This window comes from Dasypus novemcinctus, chromosome 6 (assembly GCF_030445035.2).
Source record: "Dasypus novemcinctus isolate mDasNov1 chromosome 6, mDasNov1.1.hap2, whole genome shotgun sequence".
Lineage (NCBI taxonomy): Eukaryota > Metazoa > Chordata > Mammalia > Cingulata > Dasypodidae > Dasypus > Dasypus novemcinctus.
Genome location: NC_080678.1, coordinates 77,361,762 through 77,381,037, shown reverse-complemented (window position 1 = coordinate 77,381,037; position 19,276 = coordinate 77,361,762). Strand labels below are relative to the sequence as shown.

Genomic DNA, 19,276 nt, shown 5'->3' with positions numbered 1-19,276 from the left:
CCATTTTATTGACCTTTTCAAAGAACCAAACTTTGTTTTTTTTTATTCCATTGTTTTTTGTTTTCTGTTTCATTCATTTCTGCTCTAATTGTTCTTATTTCCTTCCTACTGCTCGCTTTGGGAGTTAGTTTGCTCTTCATTTATAGTTCTTTCACTTTTGAGATTAGTCTCTGATTTGCAATCTTTCTCCTTTTTCTTCTTCCTCTTCCTCCTCCTCTTCTTCAAATCAGTTTTATTGAGATATTCACGTAACATACAGTGCATCTACAGTATACATTCAGTGGTTTTTGCTGTAATCACAGAGTTGTACATTCATCACTGCAGTCAATTTTACAGCATTTTCATTACTCCAAAAATAAAAACCCTCTACCCTTTAGCAGTCACCTCTCAGTTCATCTCTCCTTACCCAGCCATATGTAACTGCTAATCTAATTCTTTCTCTGTAAGTGTATTATTATTAAATTTTATTTATTTTTTTAAATTTTTTAAGGAGTTACCAGGGATTGAACCCAGGGACTCAACCATTGAGCTGTATCTGACCCACTAAATTTATTTATACTTACATTTTATCTAGTACTTTGTCTGGTTTCTTTTCCCTTAGCATAATTTAAAAATTTTTACAATTGATGGCAAATATTAATATATTACTATTCAGCACATTCCATCATTTGCTTTTGGTGTGTTTTTGCCCATATGCCACCCTATTATTAACATCTTGTAACATTAACATACATTTGTTCTAATTCGTTGAAGAACATTTTTATATCTGTACTACTGACCACAGTCATCCATGACAGGGTTCGCTGTATTATTCAGTCCCATGTTTCATTCTCTAGCTTTCCTTCATGTGGCATACATGACCCTAAGCCTCCTTCCCCTTTCAACCACAATCACACCCACATATTGGCATTGTTAATTACACTCACTGTAATGTGGTACTATCACCTCTGTCCATTTCCAGACATTTACAATCAGCCTTTTTATAGATTTTGCACAAGTAAGTGTCAGCTGCACCTTCTGTACCCTCTTTCTATCTTCTGGTAACCTCTCTCTAGCTATTAACTCCATGAGTTTGCTCATTATATTTAGCTCATAATAAATCATAATATTTGTCCTTTTGTGTCTGGTTTGCTCCATTCAACGTAATTTCCTCAAGGTTCATTCATGTTCTCATAATATGTCCCAACTTCATTTCTTCTTAAACCTGAATAATATTTATTTGTGTATACCACGGTTTGTTTATTGATTCCTCAGTTGATAGACATCTGGGTTTTTTCCATCTTTTGGCAATCATGAATAATGCCGCTATAAACATTGATGTGCAGATATCTGTTCGTGTCCCTGCTCTCAGTTCTTCTGGGTATATACCTCGTAGTGGTATTGCCAGATCACAAGGCACATCTACATTTCACTTCCTTAGGAACCACCAAACAGAGTTCCACAGTAGCTGAACCATTCTACATTTCCTCTAACAGTGGATAAGTGTTCCTATTTCCCCACATCCTCTCCAACACTTGTAGTTTTCTGTTTATAGGTGTGAAATGTTATCTCATTGTAGTTTTGATTTGCATGTCCCTAATAGCTATTGAGGTTGAACAACTTTTCGTGGTTTTTTTTTTTTTTTTTTTTTGGCATTTGTATCATTAAGTTATAGGATCTCTGTTTATCATGGATATTAAACCCTTATTTGATATGTGATTTCCAAATATTTTCTTCCATTGAGTGGGTTGCCTTTTTATCCCCTTGACAGTGTCTTTTGAGGTGCAAAAGTGTTCAATTTTGAGGAGGTCTCATTTATTTTTTTTTGTCATTGTTAGTGCTTAGTCTGAAGTCTAAGAACCCACTAAATCTTGAAGATGCTTTCCTACATTATATTCTAGGAGTTTTGTGGTTCTGGCTTTTATGTTTAAGTCTATGATCCTTTTTGAGTTGATTTTTATATATGGAATGATGTAGGGGTCCTTTTCCATTCTTTTGGTGATGGCTTTCCGGTTCTCCCAGCACCATTTGTTGAAGAGATTGTTCTGTTCCAGTGAAGTGACTTGGTAGGCTTGTGAAATATAAGTTGACCATAGAAGTGAGGGTCTATTTCTGAACTTTCATTTTGATTCCATTGATCAGTGTGTGCCTATCCTTTGTCAATACTTTGCTGTTTTGGCCACTGAAGCTTTGTAATATGCTTTAAGCTCGGGAAGTGTGAGTTGTCCAACTTCACTCTTCTTTTTAAGGATGATTTTAGCTATTCAGGACCCTTTTCTCTTCAAAATGAATTTGGTAATTGACTTTTATTTCTGTAAAATAGACTGTTGAATTTTGGTCACGAATGCGTTTAATCTATAGATCAATTTGGGTAGAGTTGACTTTTTTAAAAAAAAAGATTTATTTTTTAATTATTTATTTATTTCTCTCCCCTTCTACTTAGTCTTCCAATCCATGAACAGAGAATGACCTTCCATTTGTTTAAGTCTTCTCCGATTTATTTTAGCGATGCTTTGTAGTTTTCTGAGGACAGGTCTTTTACATCCCTGGTTAAATTATTTCTTAGATATTTGATTCTTTTGGTTGCTATTATAAATGGAACATTTTTCTTGATTTCCTCCTCAGATTCATCGTTACTAGTGTATAAAAACACTACTGATTTTTGCTTTTTAATTTTGTATCCTGCCACTTCGCTGAACTTTTTTTATTAGCCTTAGTAACTTTGTTGTAGCTATTTTGGGGTTTTCTAAATAGTGAATCATGTTATCTGTGAAAAGTGAGAGCTTTGCTACTTCTTTTCCAATTTGGATGACTTTTATTTATTTTTCTTGCCTAACTGCTTCAGATACAACTCTAGCACTCTGTTGGATAACAGTAGTGATAGTGGGCATCCGTGTCTTTTTCCTGATCTTGGGCGGAAAGCATTCAGGCTTTCCCCATTGAGTACAATGTTGGGTAGGTTTTTCATATATGCCTTTTATCAATTTGAAGAAGTTTCTTTCTATTCCTATCTTTTGACTTTTTTTTTTTTAATCAAGAAAGGATGCTAGATTATGTCAAATTGTTTTTGTGCATCAATGGAGATGATGATGTGTTTTTTTTCCTTCAATTTGTTAATGTGATGTATGACATTAATTGATTTTTTTGTGTTGAACTACTCTTGCATACCAGGAAAAAAACCCACTTAATCGTGGTGTATAGTTCTTTTAATATGCTGTTGGGATTCAATTTGCAAGCATTTTGTTGAGAAATTTTGCATTTATATTTAGTAGAGAGATTGGCCTGTAATTTTCTATTCTTGTAGTATCTTTATATGGCTTTGGCATTGGGGTGATGTTGGCTTCATTAAAAGAATTAGGTAATATTCCCACCGCTTCAGTTTTTTGGCAGAGTTTAAGCAGGATTGGTCAATGTTTGGTAGAGTTTTCCTGTGAAGCCATTTGGTCCTGGACTTTCTTTGTTGGGAGATTTTTTTTTGAGGGGGGGAACAATCGTTTTAATTAAAGTGAAAGAATTCAGTTTCTGGGAAGATGGCAGACTAGAAAGATATGGGATTCTCTTCTCTTTCAGAAAAATAGGTAGAGGACAGGCAGAAATGATCTGGAAAAAATCTTCTAGGGTTTTGGACACCAGGGGAAGGTTGGACACTGCCCAGAAGAGAGAGGCGCAAAGGAAAAGAATCCCGATGGCAAAACTGTGAATTAAAAGCTGCAACTGCTGCCATCCTTTCCCATCCTATGGGCACTTTTGAATTCTCAGGCCTTGGGTTCAGTGGCTGTAGAGAAAGGACCCCAGGGATCCACCTCCCCAGGAAAGGGGAGAGACGGGACATAACCTAAGACTGATTATCTTTTGACCCACAAATTTGGTCTGCTGTGTCACAGGAACCCTCTCAGCTGGATGGGGTTGCATGGTTGTTTGCCTTGAGAGCCAGCAAGGAATTAAAGAGATATGATCCTCTCAGTCTCTCTCTCTCTACTGACTGGGACTGGCTGTTAAGGACACAGAGAGGAGTGAAATTGTTTCCTACCTGGGGAATAGGGAGGGACTGCCAGCAAAGGTTGGAGAATTGCCTCTGAGAAAGTTTAAATTATGAGGCTGTTAGCCTCTAGGCAGGATCCTCTTTCACATTGATCCAACCACGTTGCTGCAAACACACTCCAACCAGGCTTTAAACTGAGATGGCTTTCAAAGAGCGCCATCTGCTGGTGGGTCAGGAAAGGCATGTGAGGAAACTAAAAGTTAAAAAGTTTGAGAGGTTTTTTCCAGCCTTTATAGCCTCCCTCGCCAAGGCCATTGGAAGCAGGTCTGCAACCCATTATTGGGCCCAGGGCTCAGATCTGAGCAACTAACAGGGACAATCCTAAAGATCCAGAACAGCATGAACCACGAATCAAAGAACGTGAGTAACACACAGCTTCTGCCACCACTAAATCCTTATGAAAAGGAGAGAAATTGAGCATCTGAATAAACTCACCATCCTAATCAGATGCCTCGACATCAAGAAAAATTTACAAGACACACTAGGAAAATAGAAGAAATGGCCCAAGCAAAGGAATATATAAAAGATTGAGAAGAGATACAGGATTTAAGACAACTAATCAATGAGATGTACACAAATTTCCAAAATCAAATTAATGAGGTGAAAGACAATATGACTAAAGCGATAAAAGGACATTGAGAAGACACCGAGCGAGCACAAAGAAGAATTCAAAAACATGAATAGAAAAGCAGTAGACCCCATGAGAGTGAAAGACAAGATAGCTGAGATCAAAAACATATTAGAGGAAAACGGCTGTGGGTTTGTGTCCCAGGGCCTCCTTCTGAGGGCAGGCTGGCCCGCACCTGCGGAGAGCTGACTGACAGCCCTTGCCCGCAGAAAGCTGACAGCTCACGCCTGCGGAGAGCTGGCGCAGTGGGATGACGCAACAAAGGGAGACAAACTGACGCAGAAGAGCACACAGTGAATGGACAGAGAGCAGACAGCAAGCAAGCCGCAAGTGGGGGATAAAATAAATTTAATCTTTAAAGAAAAAAACCCAAAACCACATTAGAGTGAAGCAGATGTGGCTCAAGCAATTGGGCTCCTATCTACTATATAGGAGGTCCAGGGTTCGATATCTGGGGCCTCCTGGTGAAGTCAAACTGGCCTGCGTAGCGAGCTGGCCCAAATGGAGAACTGACCCACGTGGAGTGCCTACCCGTGTGGAGTGCTGCCCCACGTAGGAGAGCTGGTCCTTGCGGAGAGCTGGTGCAGCAAGATGACACAACAAAAAGAGACACAAAGGAGAGACAATAAGAGATGCAGCAGACCAGGGAGCTGAGGCAGTGCAAGAGAATGAGCACCTCTCTCCCACTCTGGAAGGCCCCAGGATCAGTTCCTGGAGCCACCTAATGAGAATACAAGCAGACACAGAAGAACACAGTGAATGGACACAGAGAGCAGACAGTGGGTGGGGAAGAAATAAATCTTTATTTAAAAATAACACATTAAAGAGGGGAGCAAATGTGCCTGATTTGGTTGAGTGCCTGCTTCCCACATGGGATGCCTCAAGTTTGGTCCCTCGTGCCTTCTAAAAACAAAAACAAACAAGTAAACAAAAAAACCAACTCAGTGGTACAGATGTGGTTCAGTGGGTGAGTGCCGGCTTCCCACACATGAGGTCCTTGGTTTATTCCCTGGCCTCGGGAACATTGAAAAACAAACCAAAAAAAAAAACACAGTAGAAGCATACAACAGCAGACTTGATAGAAGGAAGAATAAGTGCTATAGAAGACAGAATAGTTGAAATAGAAGAGAGAAAAGAACAGAGAGAGGAATGAAAAAATTGAGCAGGGGTTCAGGGAGTTGAGTGATAACATGAAACACAACAACATACATGTTATGGGAGTTCCTGAAGGAGAATAAAAGGAAAAGAAGCAGAAGAAAGAGGTAAAATCAAAGATTTAAGTGAACAATTAGAGAAACTAGAAAAAGAACAGCAAACTATTCCTAAAGCAAAGGAAAGAATTAATAAAGATTAGAGCAGAAATAAATGAAATAGAGAACAAAAAAACAATAGAGAAAATCAAAACCAAAAGCTGTTTCTTGGAGAAGATCAATACAATTGATAAACCCCTTGCTAGATTAACATTTCACACCTATAAGAATGGTGATTTTTTAAAAAGACAGAGAACTACAAGTGTTGGAGTGCTTGTGGAGAGATAGGAACACTTTTCCACTGTTGGTGGGAATGTGGGAATGGTACACCCACTGTGGGGGACTGTTTGGCATTTCCTAAGGAAGTTGAATATAGATTTGCCATGTGACCTGGCAATACCACTACTGAATACAGACCCAGAAGAACTGAGATCAGTGACACAACAGACATCTGCCCACCTTTGTTCATAGTGGTGGTATTCATGATTGCCAAAACTTGGAAACAACCCAGGTGTCCATCAACAGATGAATGGATAAATAACCTGTGGTGTAGTGATATGATGGAATATTATGCAGCTGTAAGAAGAAATGAAATTGTAAATCATGACAACATGGACGAACCTGGAGGACATTATGTTGAATGAAGCAAGCCAGATAAAAAAAGGACAAATACTGTATGATTGTGTTACTATGAACTAAATGTATTATGTAACATATTGTATGATTCCATTTATAGAAAATGTAATTAGAAATAAGTTTATAAAGATGAAATTAGGTTAGTAGATATAGGACTGGGGAAGGCCTGCTAAGCAATGTGGACTTTTTCTTTTTAGAGTAATTAAATGGTTCTAAATTTTTAAAAATTTTCCAATTTCAGTAAAACTGAATTAAACCAATTATTTCTAATTTTATTCCATTGTGGTTGGAGAAGCTACATTGTATGATTTCAGTATTTTTTAATTTATTGGGACTTGTTTTATGACTAGCATATGGTCTATTATGGATAATGATTCATGCGAACTCAAGAAAAATGTGTATTCTGTTTTTGTTGAGTGAAGTGTTCTATATATGTATGTAAGTTCCAGTAGGTTTAGAGTATCTTTCAAGTCTTGTATTTTCTTATTGATCTTTTTATTGCATGTTCTATAAATTATTGTAAGTAGTATATTAAAATCTCCTACCATTAATGTAGTACCATCAGTTTCTCTTTTCAAATCTGTCAATATTTATTTCATATGTTTGTAGGCTCTGCTGTTAGGCACATATTTATAATTATTACATGTTCTTGTTCAGTTGTCTCCTTTATCAGTATGTAATGACTGTCCCATATAACTATTTTTGACTTAATGTTTATTTTATGTGATATTAGTATAGCTATGTCAGCTTTCTTTTGGTTACTACTTGTGTGGCATATATTTTTTCCATCCTTTTGCTTTCAATCTAGTTGTGTCTTTGAATTTAGGGTGAGTCTCTTTCCAATAGCATGCCTCACAATAGTTTTTCAGTTAAAGTCTATTTTATATGATATTAGTATAGCTGTCCCAGTTCTTTTTTGGTTACTAATTGCATGATATTTATATATATTATATTTTCCATCCTTTCACTTTCAACCTACTTCGGTCTGAATTAAAAGTGAATCTCTTGTGCACAGCATATAATTGGATCATTCTTTTTTAAATTTTTATCCATTCTGCAAGTCTTGCCTTTTGACGGAGTTTAATCCATTTATATTTAAAGTCACTACTGATAATGCAGGACTCCCTTCTGCCATTTTGCTATTTAGCTTTTGTATGTCATCTCTTTTAATTAGTTCCTACTTTTATATTTATTTGATTTTGTTGTTGTTATACCATATTGAATTCCTTCTCTTTTCTGTCTGGTATACTTTTTATCTGTTTTCCTTATGGTTACCATGGGGTTAATTTTTTTTCTTTTTAAAAAATCAGTTTTATTGATACATATTAATAAAGCATACTGTCCATCCAAAGTGTACAATCAATGGTATTTGGTATAATCACATGGTTGTACATTCAACATTTCAATCATTATTAGAGCATTTTCATGATTCCAATAATGATAATTAATAATAAAACGCAAAAAGTAGACGAACAAAAAAGCTTTGCTCCTTAATAATTTTCTCAGTCTCTCTATGCTTCCCCTGCCATACATAACTGCTATTCTATTTCCATCTTTCTAATTTACTTTATTCATATTTTGTGTAGATAGTCAACCTTTTATCTAATTTCTTTCAATTAGTATATTTCCTTTTTAAAATTACCCTTAATGGAAGATTATTAATATATTATTATACACTAATGCCCATATTTCCTTTAGATTTTAGCCTGATATTAACATCTTTGTAACATCAACATACATTTGTTTAGTTTCAAAAACAGTCATATGCAATATTACTGATAATAATTTTTCACATGAGGTTTCACTATGTTATATAGTCCCATATTAATGTTTTTTTAGCTTTCCTTCTAGTAATAAACATTTCCTTAGACTTTCCTTTCAACCACTTTCACACCCACATAATAGTATAGCTAGTTTCAAACATTAGGTTGGGCTTTCACTTTTTCTATTCATTTCCAAAGAATAACACACATCCTTATTTCCAGTTCTGCACAAGTTAACCCTCAGCTTTCCATTCTCTAACCTGATTCTGTTCTCTGGTGACCCATATTCAAATTGTTAGCTCCATGATATTATGCAGCATATTTTGTTCATAGTAGCACAGTCATACTGTATTTGTCCTTTTGTGTCTGGCTTGCTTCACTTAACATAATGTCCTCCAGATTCATCGATGTTGTCATATGCTTTACACCTTCATTTCTTCTTGCAGCTGCATAATATTCCATCGCATGTGTAGACCACAGTTTGTTTTCCATTCATCAGTTGATGGATGCCTGGTTGTTTCCAACTTTTGACAATCATGAGTAATGCCACTATGAACGATAGTGTGCAGATGTCTATTCTTGAACTGCTCTCAGTTTTGATTATATACGTAGTAGTGCTATTGGAGGGTCAAATGATAAATCTATATTCAGCCTCCTTAGGAACTGTCAAATAGTCCTCCACAGTGACTCTACCATTCTACATTTCCACCAGCAGTGGATAAGTGTTCCTACCTCTCCACATCCTCTGCAACACTTATACTTTTCCATCTTTTTAATAGTGCCCATTCTAATAGGTATGAAATGATATCTCATTGTAGCTTTGATTTGCATTTCCCTAATCGCTTGAGATGCTGAACGTTTTTTTCATGCTTTTTCGCCATTTGTTTTTCTTCTTTGGAGTCTTTTCAAGTCTTTTGCCTACTTTTTAATTGTGTAGTCTGTCTTTTTATTGTTGAGTTGTAGCATTTATTTGTGTATCACCATGGGTTTAATATTTAACATACTAAATATATGATGATCATATTTGCTTTGATAGCTTAAATTCATTACATGTGGATATATTTTTCCTATACTCTTCTGTTCCTCCACTTTTTTTTTGTACTTGTTGCCACTTACATCTTTTACATTGTGTGCCTAAAAACATAGATTTATCATTATTTTTTATGCATTTGCATTTTAGCAACTGTAGGAAGTAAGTAACATTACATACCGAACAATATGCTATAATATTACAGGCATTTATAATTACCCAAATGTTTACCTTTACCACTGGTCTTTTTTTCTTTATGCCACTTTGAACCATTGTCTAATGTCCTTTCTTTTCAGTCTGAAGAACTCACTTTAGTGTTGCTTGAACTGTAGGTCTAGTGGTAATGAACTCCCTTAGCTTCTGTTTATCTGGGAATGTCTTAATATCTCCCTCATTTATCAGATTCTCACTGGATATAAAATTCTTGGTTGGCATTTGGTTTCATTGTCTTCTTGTCTCCATGGTTTCTGATGAGATATTGGCACTCAATCCAATTGTGATTTTGTTTTACGTAATACGTTGCTTTTCTCTTGCAGCTTTCTGAACTCTGTCCTTGGCCTTTGCATTTGATAATGTGATCATCATATGAAGGGGTGTATTTTTCTTCATCTTTATCCTGTTTGGTGTTTGGTGGGCTTCTTGAATATGCATATTTACTTTTGTTATGGTTGGGAAGTTTTCTGTTATTATTTCTTTCAGTATTCCTTCTGCCTTTTTTCTCTCTCTCTTCTCCTTCTGCATAGTCCCATAATGCATATATGCCTATACTTGATGGTGTCCAGAGGTATAAATAGTTGATTTTTGATTTTATAATTATTTTTTCTTTCTGCTCCTGAGCCTGATGAATTTCACATAATCTTGTCTTCACGTTCATTGATTCTTTCTTCTGCCAGCTCCAATTTTTTCTTTAAAGCCTCCTGGACATTTTTCATTCCAGTTATTGTGGTCTTAAAATTCAGTTGTTCTGTTTAGTTCCTTTTTAAAATTCTATCTCTCTACTAAAATTCTCATATTCCTCTTTCATTGTTTTCCTGATATCCTTTAATTTTTTCTCTATATTTTTCTTCATCTCCTTGGGCATTTTTAAGATTATTTTTTCAAAGGCTTTGTTTAGTTTGTCTGCCTTCTGATCTTCTTTGTTAGTGTTTTCTGAATTTTTATCCTTTTCCTGTGGTTGAGCCATCATTTCTTGCTTTTTTTTTTTTTTTTGTCTTATTTGTCTTTTTTTGCACACTGCATTTTAATATTTTAAAATGTTAAGTCTGGGATTTATTCCCTGAGATGTCTTTTTTTTTCCCTAATTTTTTTCTAATTTTTAAATTTTTTTATTAGAGAAGTTATGAGTTTACAAAACAATCATGCATACCATATAGGATTTCTATAAATCATCCCACTACTAACACCTTGCATTATTTCGGAGCAATTTTTAAAATGATGAAAGAATATTGTCACATTATTACTATTAACTATAGTCCATACTTTACATTTGGTGTATTTTCCCCACAAACCATTCTATTATTAACACCTTGTATTAGTGTTATATATTTGTTATAGTTAATGAGTGAACTTTCTCTTATTTGTTCACCACAGTGTCATCTACCATGGGATTCACTGTGTTATTCTGTTCCATGCCTTGTACAATCCATCCAGCATATACACTCAGTGCATCTCATTTTCATCACAAAGTTGTGCTGTCATCATTCGTTCAATTTTAGAAAGTTTTCATTACTCCAAAAGGAAAAATCCCATATTCCCTTCTATCTCTCCATTGTTGACCCTTAACGTTGGTATAGTACCCTCTTTGTCATTGCTGCAAATATATTACAATATTATTGTCAACTATAGTCCATAAGTTACATTAGTTGTATTTTTCCCATGTATCACCATATTCTTATGTTGTAATAGAAGAAAATCCTTGTTTGTACTGTTAACCACAATCCTCACCCACTACCAAAATCGCTATGTTATACAGTCCCTATGTTAGTCCCTATGTTATTCTCTAGTTTTCTTTCATTAACATTTACTTTCTTAGACTATCTGTTAGATGTCTGTCTCTTGATTTTGTAACCAGCTGGTGATAAAACAGGTATTTTCTCAAGCTTCAAGCCTCTTATCAGGAAGGTCTGCCTAAAATGAATGCTGTGTGCAGGATTTCCCCAGTGTTTCTGGGCCTCTCTTTTGTCCTGGGTTTTTGCTTTTTAGTTCTTTTGTAGTCCCCCCCCTCCCCCCGCCACCCTTTTTTTTTTTTTTTTACAGGAGTTTGGTTGTCCCCTCTCTTTCTCCAGAGACAGACCTCCCTCTCCCAGGTGTCTGAGACTGGCAAGCCTTTGCCCCAGGCTTTCTGTCTCTATAGTTTCATCTACTCCTTTTGTTGCATCGAGTTGCTTTTTTCTGGAGCGTAAATTCTGAGAGAAGAGGCATGTCAGAGAGGACTTTCCCGAGTTAGTCTTTCCCAGCCAGTCGGTGCTGAGGAGCCATGAGGAGGCACAGACTGGCTTCAAAGTGTCCTGGTGAGGGGGTCAGTGAGAATGCCAAGAGCTTCTTCCATGGCTCTCCAAAACTGAGCTTTCTTGGCCTGCCCAGTAAATGCAGTCCTTCATGTAACTGTACCTCTTAGTCCTGAGGAAGAATGGTGTCCTTGAGTCTCCACCACTTCTGCCCCTGTCCAGGGCAGTGTGAAACAATGACTGCTGTCATCTTTGTCTGGAGTGGGTTGAAACAATGGCTGCCCTCAAAACTACTCCCCCAGTCAAAGTTGCTTATCAAAAACTATAATCAGTGATAAGTCTTACCCTCCCTTGGTCTTGGGGAAGAGGATTTTTATTTCCCTTTCTGCCACCAGCAAGCTAACCAGAGATTGGACCCCACAGTAACCTACCACAAGAGTGGAGTATGGGTACTGGTAACCATCATGTGGAAAATGCAGTTTACTGTTCTTTACCATCATTTATTAGCCTCTTCCTCTGCTTTTCCCTTGATGCTGTGCAGTGTTCTTCTGGCCTCTAGTGTTTGAAGATAGTTGTTCAGACAATTCCTACCTCTTTTAGTAGTTGTTTTTGTGGAAGGACTAAGTCCTGGAGCTCCCTACTCTACCATCTTCCCTCAATCTGGCCTTCATTTTTGAATAATAGCTTTGTTGCATAAAGAATTCTTGTTGACACTTTTTCTTTGAACACTTTGAATACATTATCCTACTTCTTTCTGTTCTCCATTTTTTTTGATAAGAAGTCTGGTGAGAAGTCAGCTGATAATCTTATGGGGGTTCCTTGAAAGTGATAGCATCGTTTTTCTCTTGCTGCTTTCAAGATTTCCTCCTTGTCTGTGACTTCTCAGCATTTTACTGTAATGTCTGATAGTGGGTCTCTTTGCATTTATCCTCCTTTGAGTTCATTGAGGTTTTTGGATGTGTAGGTTATTTTTCAATAAATTTGGCAAGTTTTCAGCCATTCATATATTTTTTCTTCTCCGTTTTCTCTCTCCTCTCCTTCTGATATTCCCATTACACATATGTTAGCATGTTTACTGTAGTCCCACATTTCTCTGGGACTTTCTTAGTTTTTCTTCATTCTTTTCTCTCTCTGTTTTTCTACTTACAGAATCTCTATCATCCTGTGTATCAAGTTTACTAATTCTTTCTTCTGTCAGTTCATAGCTACTGTTGAGTCCCTCTAGTGAATTTTATATTTCAGCTATTGAACTTTTCATCTCTAGAATTTCCATTTAGCTATTTAATAAAAATTCTCTTTATTGAGAGTCTCTGTTTGATGTGACATTGTTATCAGACCTTCCTTTACTTCTTTAATCAAGCTTTCATTTTTGCTGTTAGCATATTATGATGGCTACTTTGAAATCTGTTTCTGTTAAGTCTAACATATGGTCACTTTTGGAGGTAGTTTATTGTGTTTTTTCCTATGTACTGGTAATACTTTCTTATTTCTTTGCATACCTTGTAATTTTTGTTGGAAACTAGGCATTTTAGGTAACATATTGTAGCAACTCTAGGTATTTGTCCTCCCCGCCCCCAGGGATTGTTATTATTTGTTTACTTGTTTAGTGACTGACTGGTTTATTTTAGTGATGTCTGGCCCCCTTCTCACACTCCGACACATGTACATAGTGTTAAGTCTCTGATGTTGCTACTCAGAGAAGTGCAGCTTTAGTCGTGCCCATCGTTATAAACCCCAATGACAGTGGTACTAGTGGGACTGTCTTCCACTATTTCTCTGAAAATACCCAGCTGTTAAATTCCACTATTTTTTTCTGAGGCAGAACTTCCTCTATGAACTAATCTAATTAATTAAACCTCCTTCCATGAATAATGTACGATGCCAGTGTCCAATATTTGTTCTGACCCTAGGAGGGCTCCTCCGAGTGTCTCAATACCTGGTACTCTCCTGGCAACCTACCATCTAGACTATATCCTCATTAAAGCCACAAGTCTGGTCACAATTCCTTTTACTACAACTTCCACTGTTTTTGAGAGTGCTTTTAGGTTTAAACTTTTCCACATTTTGTTGCAAATGAATTCAGTCCTTTAGGGAAAGATTAGGAACTTTCTGTTTTATAGCCTGCTTCTCCTTCCAGGACTGAGCCAGGGCTGGGACTTCCTAGGGTCCCCAGCCTCTTTTGTCACCCCTCATATTCTCTTACAGCAGTCTCCTCCACTTGCAAGTGAAGAGTGCAGTGTTCATAGTCATTGTTGACCTGAAAGGGATCTTTGAGGTCAAGTCCTTGATTTTAAATAAGGAAACTGCATTCCAGGAGAGGGTGGTGTGACTTGCTCAGAATTTATATGAAGAACCAGTGATAGAGTTGAGTCTAGAATAAGGGGTCTCTTGAGTCCCAGCTCAGTGTTCTCATCCCTATACCTTGGTACAGGACTTTTGTTTGTTTTGGTTGTTTCTGATGGGATTTTGCCTGTGTCTATGAAGGAGGCTTTAACTTACATCATTTTCCTAGCAGTTTATAGCTAGTCTTTTGAAAAATAACCTCCAGAAATTTCAGAATTTTAGACTTTTTTCATAAGATTTATTTATTTCTCCCCCCATTCCCCCTGTTGTCTGCTCTCTCTATCCATTCACTGTGTGTTCTTCTGTGTCTCCTTGTATTCTCAATAGGCAGCTCTGGGAACCAATTCTGGGACCTTCCAGAGTGGGAGAGAGGTGATTACTCTCTTGTGTCACCTCAACTCCCTGTTCTGCTACATCTTCTTATTTTCCCTCCTCTATGTCTATTGTTGTGTTACCTTGCGCCAGATCTACCATTGGCTGGCACTCCTGTACAGGGAGACTTTCCTGCGCTGGGTGGCATTCCCACGCAGGGCGCACTCCCGTGCAGGTGACAATTCCTGTGGGCCGGCACTCCATGTAGGCCAGATTGCCCTCATGAGGAGGCTCTGGGCATCGAACCCTGGGCTTCCTATATAGTAGATAGGAGCCTAATTGGTTAAGCCACATCTGTTTCCCAGAACTTTAGACTTTAAAGCAGAGAACAAATATGTGATCTTTAAAAACCATTAAAAAGGTAATTAGTAAAGAAATACGTATTTCATTTTCTTCACATTCATAGTACTATATTCTCTATCAGGTCATTCTCAGAGGACTTTCAAAGCGTTATTTTGATTAAAATAGTAGTTAAATTGAATACTCTTCCTCTGTACTTTTAGATCTAGGTCTAAAAGTACATTGCTGTATTTCCTAGGGGAAAGAATTTTAGTAACAAGTTTTAAAATTTCATTACCTATCTTCTATTAGGTAGGTATATGTGTGAATTTTATACATAATAAAGTTTGCTTTATTTTGTAAAAGCATATTTGAATACATAACATGAATAGCTAACATATAGAGAGTGTATTAGTATATAGAAATTTCACATAAGCTGTGGTTTCCCAATTTGTATAAGTTTCTTCTTCAAAGATGCTAAAAGTGTGTATATATATATTTCTAGAGATTATATTTGAAGCATTCTGAATGTTTCACTAAAAATATTATTGAAGATACTGGTTGTTAAAATTTTATTCTTAGAAAATATTCTCATTTGTTAAGAAATAGCTGTTCTTCCATATTACATGAAATTAGCAAAGCCACAAGACTAAATGATGTACTCTCTATTTTTTTAATTTATTGAAGTATATCACTCATACATAAACAATAAGTGTGTAGTAATAGTTGTGAATTTACAAAACAGACATACATAGCATCGTAAAGGACTCTTATAACTCACCCTACCACCAATACCTTGCATTGTAGTTAAACGTTTTAAACTAAAGGTTAAAGAGCATTGTCAAAATATTACTAACCAAAGTATTTTCCCCCAACCCACCCTATTATTTTTATTATCTTTATATCATTTATGTTTGAACATATATAAACAGTAAGTGTATAGTAAAAGTTGTAGACTTACAAAGCAAACATGCATAATATTATACAGGGGTCCCATACATCAATCCTCCACCAACACCTTGCATTGTCAATTTTATAGCCAGAATTTTTATCATTTTAAACGTAGATTTTGATCTGATACAAAATGTGTTTTACTACTAGAAAATTAAAATTTATTATTTTTATTTAAAGTTTCCTTTTCATCCCCTAGCTGCCAGTCTAAAATTTAAATATTTTGCCAACAAAAAAGAAAGAAAACAAACAAAAAAATAAAATATTTTGCTAGTAGATAAAAGGAATAAATAAAAATAGCTCTTATCTTTTTCTTCTAACCCCTTCTGCAGAATAACTAATATTCTGAAAATGAGTAAATCTTAGATAAGACAAGTGTAAGGAACTTTAAAATTTTTCTTCTCTTTAATTCCTTGTCATTTATATATTACCTTTTTTTTCTTCCTTGTGTTCATGACTAATTTAGTGGTTAAGCTCTTAAAGTCAGAGCCTCTTTTATGACAAAAATAACAATATTGAGTACTTAGTTTTAAATATCAATAGTGGCTAGATGGATTCCTTTATGAATTAAGTAAAGAAGATAACAGGGAAAGCAGAAATGGCACATATGAGCTCCTCTGAAGATTGCCATATAGGGGCATACAGGTGAAGTGTTGGCTATTCAAGTCCTACATTGCATAGATAGGGGAGAAAGACAACTCATTCTTATCCAACTTAATATTCCTTAAAGGAATACGTAACACATCCCTTGCTACCTAGGAACTACCTGAAACCCCCTACATATATATATACTTTTTTAAAAGATTTATTTTTTATTTATTTCTCTCCCCCCCACCCCAGTTGTCTGCTCTCTGTGTCCATTCTTTGTGTGTTCTTCTGTATCTGCTTGTATTCTTGTCAGCGGCACTGGGAATCTGTGTCTCTTTTTGTTGCGTCATCTTGCTGCGTCACCTCTCCCTGTGTGCAGCGTCACACCTGGGCAGGCTGTGCTTTTTTCACGCTGGGCAGCTCTCCTTACGGGGTGCACTCCTTGCATGTGGGGCTCCCCTACACGGGGGGGGACACCCCTTTGTGGCACTCCTTGCGGGCATCAGCACTGCGCGTGGTCTAGCTCATCACACAGGTCAGGAGGCCTGGAGTTTGAACCCTGGACCTCCCGTGTGGTAGGTGGACGCTCTACTCATTGAGCCAAATCCGCTTCCCCCTGCTACATATTAATCTCTGCAATAATTGTATATTAGAATACTCAGATTGGCAACGTGGCTCTAGGAGTAAGGCTGTTACACTAATATAGGTTTGTGGAAATAAAGACTTGAGTTAGGAAGATTGTAGTAGGAATCAACCAAAAGGAACAGATATGGGGGAAAAAACAACCTACCTGAAATGATTTAGAACCTTTAGAAGAGTGATTTTTAAACTTGAGTGTGTATCAGAATCACTTGGAGAATTTATTAAGGTAGATTACTTGGCCCCACCCTGAGAGTTTCTGATGGAGTAGGGGTTGGGTCTGAAAATTTGCATTTAAAACAGATTCACAATGAATGAAGGAACGAAGAACAAACAAACAAATAGATAAATAAAACAGATTCGCAAGTGATGCTAATGCTGCTGGTTCAGGGAGCACGCTTTGAGAACCACTACTCCAGAACTATGATGACTAGTTTCTACTTCCACTTTTTCTGTGTAACAGAGTCATTGCCAGCGATGTGAAATAAGCTTGGTGTTCTTAATTGTTTTTGTGTATGTGTGTGTTTTTTGTTTTTTTTTAGGCCAAGTGATGATAGCAAGAATAATTCAGCTTATAATATGGAAGTCATAAAAACACTGGATATTGAAGAAAACATTTGGTCTCCTAGGTTTGGACTGAAGGGCAAAATAGATGTTACAGTTGGTGTGAGAATACATCGAGGATGTAAAACGAAATATAAGATAATGCCATTGGAACTTAAAACTGGCAAAGAATCAAATTCTATTGAACACCGTAGTCAGGTATAATTATTCATAAGAAGATTGTCTGAATGTTTAACATTTAAATATAAAATTTAAATGTTTAAACATTTTAAACATTTTAAAAAATATACTCTGCTTTATACATTTTGATTCAAGTCAGGTAATTTTTATTTTGGGTTTCAAAATATGTTTTTCATGTGGTGCTTTTCAATTTGTAATACATCCAGAGTACTCAATTTCTTTTATAAGTGTATACATGCTGCAGCAGCAGTTTTTCTCCAGCAAGTAATTTAATAGCTGAAGTGATAATCCAGTGTTGCCAAGTGTATATTGTCAAACTACCAAAAACAACAGATGCTCATAAGAAAAATTCCTTGGTCATATAAGTTGAGGAAACCCCCAGGATGTAGGAAATTTTACAGTGCGCATTATTGTAAAATATATTAAAAGTACTGAAAACTATTAGAGTAAAAACATTTGTTTTATCTATGTTTAATCCAGTGTTTTCCAAACCTAGTTTATCATGGAGCTGTTGTTTCATATTAGATAAAATGGCATTGAGGAATACATTAGTGTAACTTCATTCTTGTATGTTAGACCTCTAATCTGATTATAATGATTTTAATCTAAGATAAAATATAGAACTGTCTTAAAATTATGTTGAATTTTCAAGTGTCTTATCTCCATTTTAGTTCACATTCTTCTCCTTTGATAAATATAACAATCATCTGTTCTTCAGAATTCTTTGAAATTTATATTAATTATAGTGCTTAGCATATCAAAGCAATTAAATTTCCTTTGCCCTTGGAATTCCATGTATTACTTGAGGAGATTTTATGTAAAGTATGTTTCAGATTCAGAATATTGAGTTGTATAATCAGGGATCAAGGAGATTTTCTAGCTTGCTATCTTAATTGTATACTAAACACTAAAGGTTTTCATAAAAACTTTTCAGTTTGGGAATGAAGGCTAAAGTAATCTTGTTTCATCATTAGGTTGCTCACATATTGAAAGTGGAGGGAAAAATAGGTTTCCTCTATTAGAAGACTTGAACTTTTCACTTTGGTAACACAGAAATGACTGATAATTATAAACTAAAGATTTGGCTTGATTAAAGCCCCCTGATGAAGGAAAATCACACCAAGGTAGAAGAAAACAGTTTTTCAAGTCGTAAAGATTTCAAGAAATATGTTTTTGTGTACATGACTGAAAATACTCTTTCTTTTTTTTCCCCAAAGACAGGATTGATTGAAATCACTTTAGAATGATAAAATGGGAGGGAAATTTAAAAGCATTTCATTATCTAAGTGGTCTAAATTCAAAGACCTTTCTCCATTAGGTTGTTGCTCTAAATTGCAGTGTCCTTAAGGCAAATAATTAATAGCACTGTATTTAGTTTTGTTCAATTGGAATGTTTATCTTTGCAAGAAGAGAAGATGCAAGAAGTTTTCATAGTAAAATGGTATTTCTTATACTGAAAAAGAGGCTCAAACAAAAAATATTGTAGTCTGTATTGTACATTTATTGTGCAGGAAATGAGATATTGAAAATTATGATTCAATTTTGAGTTATATAGATACTGGGGATGAGAAAAGAAATAGGTTCC

The 19,276-nt window shown here is 36.0% G+C and overlaps 1 protein-coding gene across 1 annotated transcript in view; it reads left to right on the top strand.

Moving 5' to 3' along the window:
- The window catches only part of DNA2 (DNA replication helicase/nuclease 2), a 70,526-nt gene that overhangs the window by 18,440 nt on the left and 32,810 nt on the right, over nucleotides 1-19,276 (top strand). Inside the window, exon 6 of the mRNA XM_004470522.4 lies at nucleotides 17,490-17,709. Within this exon, the coding sequence (XP_004470579.2) occupies nucleotides 17,490-17,709 (220 nt within the window). The remainder of the gene's footprint in view (nucleotides 1-17,489; nucleotides 17,710-19,276) is intronic.